Source organism: Oncorhynchus gorbuscha, unplaced genomic scaffold, assembly GCF_021184085.1.
Source record: "Oncorhynchus gorbuscha isolate QuinsamMale2020 ecotype Even-year unplaced genomic scaffold, OgorEven_v1.0 Un_scaffold_622, whole genome shotgun sequence".
NCBI classification, from domain to species: Eukaryota; Metazoa; Chordata; class Actinopteri; order Salmoniformes; family Salmonidae; genus Oncorhynchus; species Oncorhynchus gorbuscha.
In genome coordinates this window covers 170,778-179,481 of record NW_025745740.1, presented here as the reverse complement: position 1 = coordinate 179,481, position 8,704 = coordinate 170,778, and the positions used below count along the sequence as shown (strand labels likewise).

General features: G+C 37.6%; 2 protein-coding genes across 2 annotated transcripts; one reads left to right on the top strand and one right to left on the bottom strand.

Annotated features, from left to right (window-relative positions):
- Positions 1–1,653: 1,653 nt before the first annotated feature.
- On the top strand, positions 1,654–2,706 carry LOC124019532 (mediator of RNA polymerase II transcription subunit 9-like). Its single transcript, XM_046334897.1, has 2 exons — positions 1,654–1,759; positions 2,000–2,706. The coding sequence occupies exons 1-2, from the start codon at positions 1,680–1,682 to the stop codon at positions 2,217–2,219; spliced, it is 300 nt and encodes a 99-aa protein (XP_046190853.1). The 5' UTR covers positions 1,654–1,679; the 3' UTR covers positions 2,220–2,706.
- A 514-nt stretch (positions 2,707–3,220) lies between these two features.
- LOC124019531 (dexamethasone-induced Ras-related protein 1-like) lies at positions 3,221–4,830 on the bottom strand. The gene is made up of 2 exons (XM_046334896.1): positions 4,428–4,830; positions 3,221–4,204 (listed from the first exon to the last, which is right to left on the bottom strand). The coding sequence occupies exons 1-2, from the start codon at positions 4,696–4,698 to the stop codon at positions 3,669–3,671; spliced, it is 807 nt and encodes a 268-aa protein (XP_046190852.1). The 5' UTR covers positions 4,699–4,830; the 3' UTR covers positions 3,221–3,668.
- Positions 4,831–8,704: the final 3,874 nt, after the last annotated feature.

Here is an 8,704-nt window from a genome sequence, read left to right as displayed (position 1 = left end):
TCACTAGCCCAACACTCTAAGCCGCTAGGCTACCTGTTACCATACCACAGATGGATATAATGTATGCCACTTTGTAATATTTTTCCAGTGACTGACAGGATAGTGAGTATATAGTCTTCATTGTAATTTCCTGTAGTCCTTGCTAATGTTGAACCCACAATCTTAGTGATGCCAACATTACCAACTGAGATACAGGACCTAGTTGTAGCTGACTGTCCCTGTCAGTCTACCTATCACAAAACCAAATCCGTAAAAAGGTTGTTATGTCACCATCAGTCCATGCATTTCTTTTTAAAATGTATTATAAGCATATTATTATTATTATTATTATTATTATTATTATTATTATTATTATTATTATTATAAGTAGTATAAAGCAGAACCTGACTATGGTGTTTTCAGATTAACATTTTGAACATTATGTGATGATGATGCAACAGTGCAAATTGTTTTATGTTGCTCGAGTGACAAAATGGCTCAGTTGCCATTACTATTTAAAAATGAAAGCTTTAACAATTTTACAGGAAACAGTTACAGTCATCAAGTCACAAATATTATTCCACCTCTGGTTATTATGCCAAGTAAACGTTAACAACAAACCAAAAATAATAATACAATTAGGACTTTAGATTTTAAATGTATTTTAAAGTTATTTAAAATAAATCATTATTCTCATCTAAAGTTATTTGCTTAGTTAACTTTTTGTCTCTCTTACGGGTGCCCCATAGAGATAGATAGAGGACTCTGATTTTAGCATAGACAATTCCATTGAGGACTTTCACTATTTTGAAGTAGTCAACTGGGTGGGAATTGATATTGGTTAAGGAATTGAGGATCCTATAATTCCATCTAGATCATTAGGAGGTAGCCAATGAATTATACTTTTGATGAAACATTCAATAACTGCAGGTCACAGTAAACCCGGCAACATTGGCTTTATAGCTGTTCAAACAACACACTCTAGGTGGCAGTATGCACCTTTTCAGTTTGTTTTCCAACTCAGAGAAATAGTAGAAGAAAATTGACTACTTCAAAATGGAGATGGCCTAAATGGCACTGCCCGTGCTCCGAGAGGAAGAGGAAGAGAGAGGCCCAACTCTGAGAAAAATCTGTCTCCCTCCAGCAGGTGGCGTTTTTTTGTTGTTTTGCCCATCAAGCAAGGTATTTTTGTATGGAGGTCAATGACAATGAGTGTCAAATTTATTGAGAATGAATGGATTATTTGCTACGTGAGGTTAATTTGATCTAATAGATGTTTTATAATGCATAAGTTGTTACGGGTGTACTGATATAAGTATGACACGTGACATCACGGCAACTTTGAGGAAAAAAAAACACTTTAAATAGGAGTTGTCTCGAGATGGCTGTGCATATTCATGGCATGAGGCTAGTAGCATAGCATCTCTCTCTATTGAATACAGGCAGCTGATGTCAACAACCCTCATTGAATATTTAGAAAATTATTACAATAATGAAATATATTTACCAATCCAAAGAAAGGGATCCCAATGTTAGGGCGGAGAGACATACATTGTCTGTATACCGATAATATTTTCAGTGCTATCACAGATGCCATAATGGGACAAATACTATACAATGATGCGATGTCTATATAAGTCTATGGTTGCCACTGGTTGATGATGTAAATTGTAGGCGCCAGTCATTTCGCATCGACAGGGATGGCGACGAATCAACCAAATCAAGGAAGTGAGAACGATGATTGCTCTTTTCTCCCTTTGGTTCATGACATTATAAAATGGTAAGTCTTTAATTTGACATGTATTTCTATAGTGTGTTTATTACCGGGGAGAGTTTATGCATATATTTGTCCTGGTTTCGTAGAACGTGTTATGACGCTAACGTTAGCCAGTTTGCTAGTTGCAGTTCAATAGTCTAATCGTGAGAAGCAGCAACAATTTGGTTAAATTATGTTTAAGTGTTTTGTAAAAAATAATATGCTTTAACCAACGTGTACTTCTTTGTCCATCTATGTCGAAAGCATGGACAAAGATAGTCAAGATGTCCATCAAGAACTGGTCAAGTTTAAGACAAGGATTCAGGAAGCGCGCGAGCAGATCGGAGCCATGCCCGGAATTGACATGAGCCTGTCGGAGCAGCAGCATGAACTAGAGACGCTGCGGGAGCAAGTCCGCACCAAGAATCAGTTACTGCAGAAATACAAGAGTTTGTGTATGTTTGAGGTTCCCAAAGCGTCGTGAGGGATATTTGACATCACTAAAGAAACTAACTGAATTCAGGAGACACTTGGAGAGGAACACACATGTACTGAGAATTATATATTTTTGTATTTAGAGGACTGAGAAAATAACCATCCATTTGAAATCGTGAGAAATTATCTTGTTTATATGGATTATTTTGGGGGATTCTATCTCTTGGCTCCGTGTTCTCATTTTCCTTTCCAACCTAACAACTCATGCAGTATAACTTGAACTCATCCCGTGTGTCAAAACCACCAGAAAACATTTTATTTCACTATAACACTACCTTCAGGCTTTATCTTGTATTGTAAACTGTCCCATTTTTACTTTGTAAAAAAATGTATTATCCATACTGAATTATAATGCCCTCTCAAGTTTGTATATGCAGTGAATGATTATTTGATGTAATGGTTTTGTTGGTGTGCTATTCAGATTGTGTGCTGCAGATTGTCAATGCAGTAGGCCTAAAATTAAACCTTTGTTTTAATTCCTTGTGACTTGTCTTTACTCAGTTTCTTAGTAAGATTGTAGCATCGGCCACCTTAAGTGCGCTGTTATTTTTCATGAATTACATGTTATACGCTTGTTGGCCTAAATGGAAACATCAATCTGCTAGCTACCATATGCCTAACTCTTCTCAGGAAAGTGTGTATTTCATAAATGAGGTACAGGCTACTTGTTTAGCTAATGGTATAAGTGCCCTTTAGTATGTCATCCATAAATGAGGTACAGGCTACTTGTTTAGCTAATGGTATAAGTGCCCTTTAGTATGTAATTCATAAATGAGGTACAGGCTACTTGTTTAGCTAATGGTATAAGTGCCCTTTAGTATGTCATTCATAAATGAGGTACAGGCTACTTGTTTAGCTAATGGTATAAGTGCCCTTTAGTATGTCATTCATAAATGAGGTACAGGCTACTTGTTTAGCTAATGGTATAAGTGTCACTGAAAGGGAATGTGCTTTACCAATGTTCAAAAGGATGACAGACATGGATGGATATACGTTTCAAATGGATCATTTTATTTTCTCCATGTTTCTTTTTTGTAAAAAGTAAACGATGACATACGAATAAGCATTCATATGTGTTAAGTATGCAATTAACATTCAAGTTCAGTTCCGTGTGAAAAAATCAAATGTAAACAAATGCCACTCCACAAGTGTAGACTACATTCTCCAGTCATTTTACAGCATGTAGCTATAGTAACAAGAACACTAGAGGTTCTCTGAAGCCATATCACACTTGATCACCCTGACTCCACAGAGAAATATCTGACAATGACCATGCCTTCTCGCGTGGTTTGGGACAAACACCCCTGGCTGTCACTGCGTCTTGGCGTGCTTCCTTATCCCAGACTCAGCACACTGGCATGAAGCCTGACGGGTATCATCTCCATCGCTGTATAGAACATCTCGTAACATGTCTCCATGTGCATTGTCAAGTGAGTCCTTAGCAGATGGTGCATCTGTCTTTCTCTTTTCCCTGGCTGCAGCCAGTAGCTTTCTCTTTGATATACATTAAGTCACTTTGCACGCTTGGTCGGCGCGCAAACGGTGCCACAATCCCGTATGCCTCGCAGTCTTTGAATTTCTTACTTCTGAAAGATTTTCTTCTGCTGTTTTGCAGTACTTCGCAAAACTGTAAGGAAACTTTGCGGTGAGAGTCCGGGCTCATCTCGTTGGGCAGTTTAGCCATGGTAAAAAGAGTCTGAAACATCTGGTCGACATTAGTGTTCCGTTTTGCAGAGATCTCATAGTAGGCACACTGTTCATCACCAGCCACCAGCTTCTCAATCTCCTCATTCTGAACCTCCCGGTTAAACTCCCGGTCACACTTGTTCCCGCAGATAACTATCGGGACATCTACGTTCTCCTTGGTTTTGTTTTTCAGGCAGGACTTGGTTTCGTAAATTTGACGCTTCAGGCGCTGGACCTCTTGGAAGGAGTCTCTGTTATCCAGACTAAACACCAAGATAAAAACATCACCTACGGAGAGAGAAATGGAAGGAACATTAATATCACAGCTCAAAAGTCAATGTACTTTCCATAATGCATAGCACTAGTTTTGCGTTACGCATAAGCATGCATTTTAGTGAAGCTAAACTTCAATATTATTCTCATTGAAAGTGATTTGCAGAATGAAGCTTAATATTCGGATTCAGTTTTACATAGACATTTGTCTGTTTCATTCGTTCACAGTTAAGCTTACCAGTAAGGATAGAGAGTCTCCTCATAGCGGGGAAGGGATGGTTTCCAGAGGTGTCCAGAATGTCCAACTGGTACGCATCTCCCCGAATGCTGTATAATTTCCTATGAAAGTCCTCGATTGTTGGCGTGTACTGGTCGTCTACTTTTTTATTCAGAAACCGAGAGATGATGGCCGTCTTGCCAACCTTTGTGGATCCTAGAATCACCATCCTGTGGCAGTTTTTGGCCGGGATGTTAAACTCGTTCTCGGAAGGAGATATTTTTTTAATCATAATTGCGAGCTTTGCGCACCGACAAATGTGTTTGGTAGGAGAGCGAGATGCTGAATGAAAGCTCTACTTGCTTTTGGGGGATCCTGCCTCTTTGTAAGCGCTGCTACTTTGCTGAGTTTGAAGCGAGCGGGACTGGGTATATATAGGCGATGCCGACCACACTCCTCCCCGGTGCGTCATGCAATTACGCATCGGTCTGAGGGGAGAATGCATAGATTGTTTGAGAGAGAGTCTGTAGTTATGACTTTGCGCCTGTTTATACGTGAGTCTGTATCTGAGCGGATAGAGTAAAGTATATAAATCATTTTGATAAATAAATGGGTTTAAAAACCCTGTGTAAAGTATGCGTAAAATGCAACCGTGTACTCTTTCACTTAACACCAATTTCGCAGAAACTGTTAATGAGTTCAACTTCTGCAGATATATATTTTTTTATTGACAATTCATCATAGTGCAGTGAGCGTCTGCTAAATGACTTAAATGTAATGTTTTATATAAAAAAACTGAAAATATATGAATGCATAAAGTGTAGGTAACCTCTTTTGGTGACGGCTTAATTAACACATAACCATGTTTACATCCACCATGCATTACAAGGATTTGCATTCAAGTAAAACACAATAAACAGGACACATACTCAAGAACATAGTGTTATTAATTTGGTGATTATGGTAATGTTGATCACTCTGTGTGCAAATAATAATATAAATAAATATTACGCAACATTTGTAATTAATTTTCATGCTTCATGTCAACATGTTTCACTGCCAATAAGAAATTAACATAGACCGTCCTTCGCCCATTTTCTGTTTCACGAGACGTTCCGTTTCTTGTACCCTGTCCTGAAAACCGTCAGCTGAGCTCGCGCAGCCCAGTGAGCCTCGTATTTCGGGCACATACTTTCTGTGTGGACCGGACGAGGGCGCTACAGTATGGACATTATAGAAGTATAGACATTTTTATGGAAATTATAGAAGAAAAATACATTCGGCTAACTATTAAAAAGTTGTTGTCCCTGCAGTTGAAGAAATCTCAGGCCTACCAAGATAATAAGCAAATTATGGTAGGCACAGTTGAACTGACCCAGTTACCAATTATGCATTTATTTATTTTACTTTATTTTAACATGGAGTCCGATTGAAGACCAAATATTTCACATGTGTTTGATAGACTTGAATGCAGAGAAGCTACATATGAATTGTAAGTAGGCCTACTCAAATGAGATTACAATCAATCAAGTTATAGCTTGCCATAGTGAGCCTACTGAACATAAAACTAGTTATTGGTGAAATTCCCTATCTTTCTCCACACCTTAGAGTAAATCAAGGTAATTATCTTTGTCTACATTATCAAAACAAAAGTGAAAGCGCTCTTGTTCTCTCAATCATCCCCCTCTCTCTGTGTATATTCTCTCTTTCTCTCTCGTCCATTCTCTCAACCCGTAGGCTGTGTTTACTAATGGATGTAAATATGTGTGGATTTATGCTCCAATCATACATTTATTTATACATATAAATGTATAGGAAGACCACTTCTTTTAGAAAACATTTATACAAACCTAATTGAACTAAATCATATAATCTAAGTTCTCTCCTTGTAGAAAAGTATTTGTTCAGAAAAACTCAATAATATGAATAAAGTGCTCTTCTTTTAGAATATAAGAATATATTCCGATGAGCCTAATCTAACTATAATTTAAGTGCACTTCTTTTAGGAAAGTATTTGTTCAGAGAAACATAATTAAACTTGAATACTTGACAATGAGTACCATTAGTTTATAATGTTTTCAAGGCTCAGTGAGAAGTTTATTCAGTTCACAGACTATAACAGTTGTGAGTCTTATCCACGAAATTGGTCATTTGTGGGTAGTGATTTCACCAAATGTAAAAAATTCTGTCAAGAAGAGCTGCCACACATGTTCAATGTAATAAAAACATGTTTTCCCATATCAAATAAAAAAAGGACTATAGTAAGTGCATATTTAGTGCCAAATAAAGTAAGGTTTGACCATAACAGGGTTGTTAATTCAGTCATAAATTCCCTTGTGACGGGGAATGGAAGCTTGTTGTGTGCAAGAGGCAATTGAGTCTTCACTAAGCCCCGTCCCAAAAATTTGGGCAACCAGTCGCAGCGCTCGTATGGATAGCGACAGTCCTCGAGTACGACACCTAGGACAAGCTCACCTTTAAATCGCATGAAAGCAAGGGAGTGGCTATAGCAAAAACGTAGTGTTTTCCTTAAAAAATGTATTTTTAAATGGCTAAATATTTTAACCATGGACCAGGATTAATTGATACTGTGATTCCTGAAATGCATGCTTTGACTGCATGCCGACTGTGAATATAGAGCCATTCAGCGGCTAGCTACACTACACACATAATTACCAGATTCCCGTGGAGTAATTTTAATGACAGTCCTCCACAACATACTCAAGAGTTTCCTGATTAGCAAGGGGTAGTCTGTCTTTAATTTCATTGTGTATTAAAAACACAGTTTGAAATCATTGTGAGGGGATTTCGCCAGTGGTTGAATGTCAATTGAATGCAAGCTTATTTTATATATTTATTGTTTAAACATGTCTAGACTGTCTATCTATGGGTAACAGGCAGGGGTGTCATGTACCCATTTATTTAGAGGTGGGAACTAAGCAGGTGAGAATGGAGGAGGAGTGGTCCAGAGGGGGTCTGTACCCTCCTCCCCACTTCTGGAAATTTGAGAATTTCTCATTTTTTAACACCTGAAACAGCCTTGCCCTGAAATCTAGAGCCATAATCATAAAACATTATATTTATATGCAGGTTGTCTAAACATACCTCAATAATATAACATGGGCAAATTACATTTAGTAATTCATTTAACATCAGTGGGAAAAAAAGCACAAATCTGAGGGGGAACGTGACTTTGTGCCTACAATTGTCATGAAGCCATTGGTAACAAGGTTTGACGTGTTGTGCTCGACCCACTCAGTTTTCCACCACTAAACACAACAAAATGACCAAAATAGTAGAACCAGCTCACCTGCTTTTATGCTATGATTTGACTATTAGATGTTCAATGTTTCTTTACAAAAATATTAGAAAAGTTATAGTTTCACCATAGTTAAATTTACATAATAGGGCTGACTTTAAAATGAAGGACACATTTAAAAACGGGACTAATTTTGTGGAACAACCTGCGGATAGTATTTCCTTCAATTTGAAAAGGCCTTTCCAGACCAATCAAATGTTGTTGGATAACGCCATCTTAGTCTGGCACAGGAAAACAAAGCTCTTGATAATAATTGTACAGGAAGCTGGTGGTTATGAAAGCTAGTTCTCCACGTGAACTCTTTGACTCCACTCCAGTTTTTTGCATATCAAATTTGAATATAATTTTTTCCTGCAGTCTAAACAGCCAGAAAGCACATGGAATCAGATATTTTCAAGCCAGGTTCAAACCAAATTAATACTTGGTTTGACAACAGATGCAAATCTGATTCCTGACCATGTGACTTCGGATCAAATCGGATTTATTTGCCCTCAAGTATTGTAATAGACTTGTCGTTTGCTAAATACTCTGACAGTTTGACAGTAACATGTTTGTAACTAACTAGCTTGTTAATTGTGTACAAAAAATAGTGAATGTGTTAGTAACATCACTGGGAAACATCCATGGCAGGCGTTGTTATTGGAAAAATAGCTCATCTGATTGGTTAAAAGAAGACAAATTAGTGAGAAAAAAAATCTGAATCGGGCTGCCTGTGTACACTACCGTTCAAAGGTTAGGGGTCACTTAGAAATGTCCTTGTTTTTGAAAGAAAGGCAAAACATTTTGTCCATTAAAATAACATCAAATTGATCAGAAATACAGTGTAGACATTGTTAATGTTGTAAATGACTATTGTAGCTGGAAACGGCTGATTTTTCATGGAATATCTACATAGGCGTACAGAGGCCCATTATCAGCAACCATCAATCATGTGTTCCAATGGCAGGTTGTGTTAGCTAATCCAAGTTTATAATTTTAA

Bases quoted from the DNA above. Each gene is read 5' to 3' on its own strand.
- LOC124019531 (XM_046334896.1), bottom strand. From the start codon at position 4,698: ATGATTAAAAAAATATCTCCTTCCGAGAACGAGTTTAACATCCCGGCC. The intron at 4,205-4,427 runs GTAAGCTTAACT...CTCTCTCCGTAG, and splicing joins GAGACTCTCTATCCTTACTG to GTGATGTTTTTATCTTGGTG.
- LOC124019532 (XM_046334897.1), top strand. From the start codon at position 1,680: ATGGCGACGAATCAACCAAATCAAGGAAGTGAGAACGATGATTGCTCT. The intron at 1,760-1,999 runs GTAAGTCTTTAA...CTATGTCGAAAG, and splicing joins GTTCATGACATTATAAAATG to CATGGACAAAGATAGTCAAG.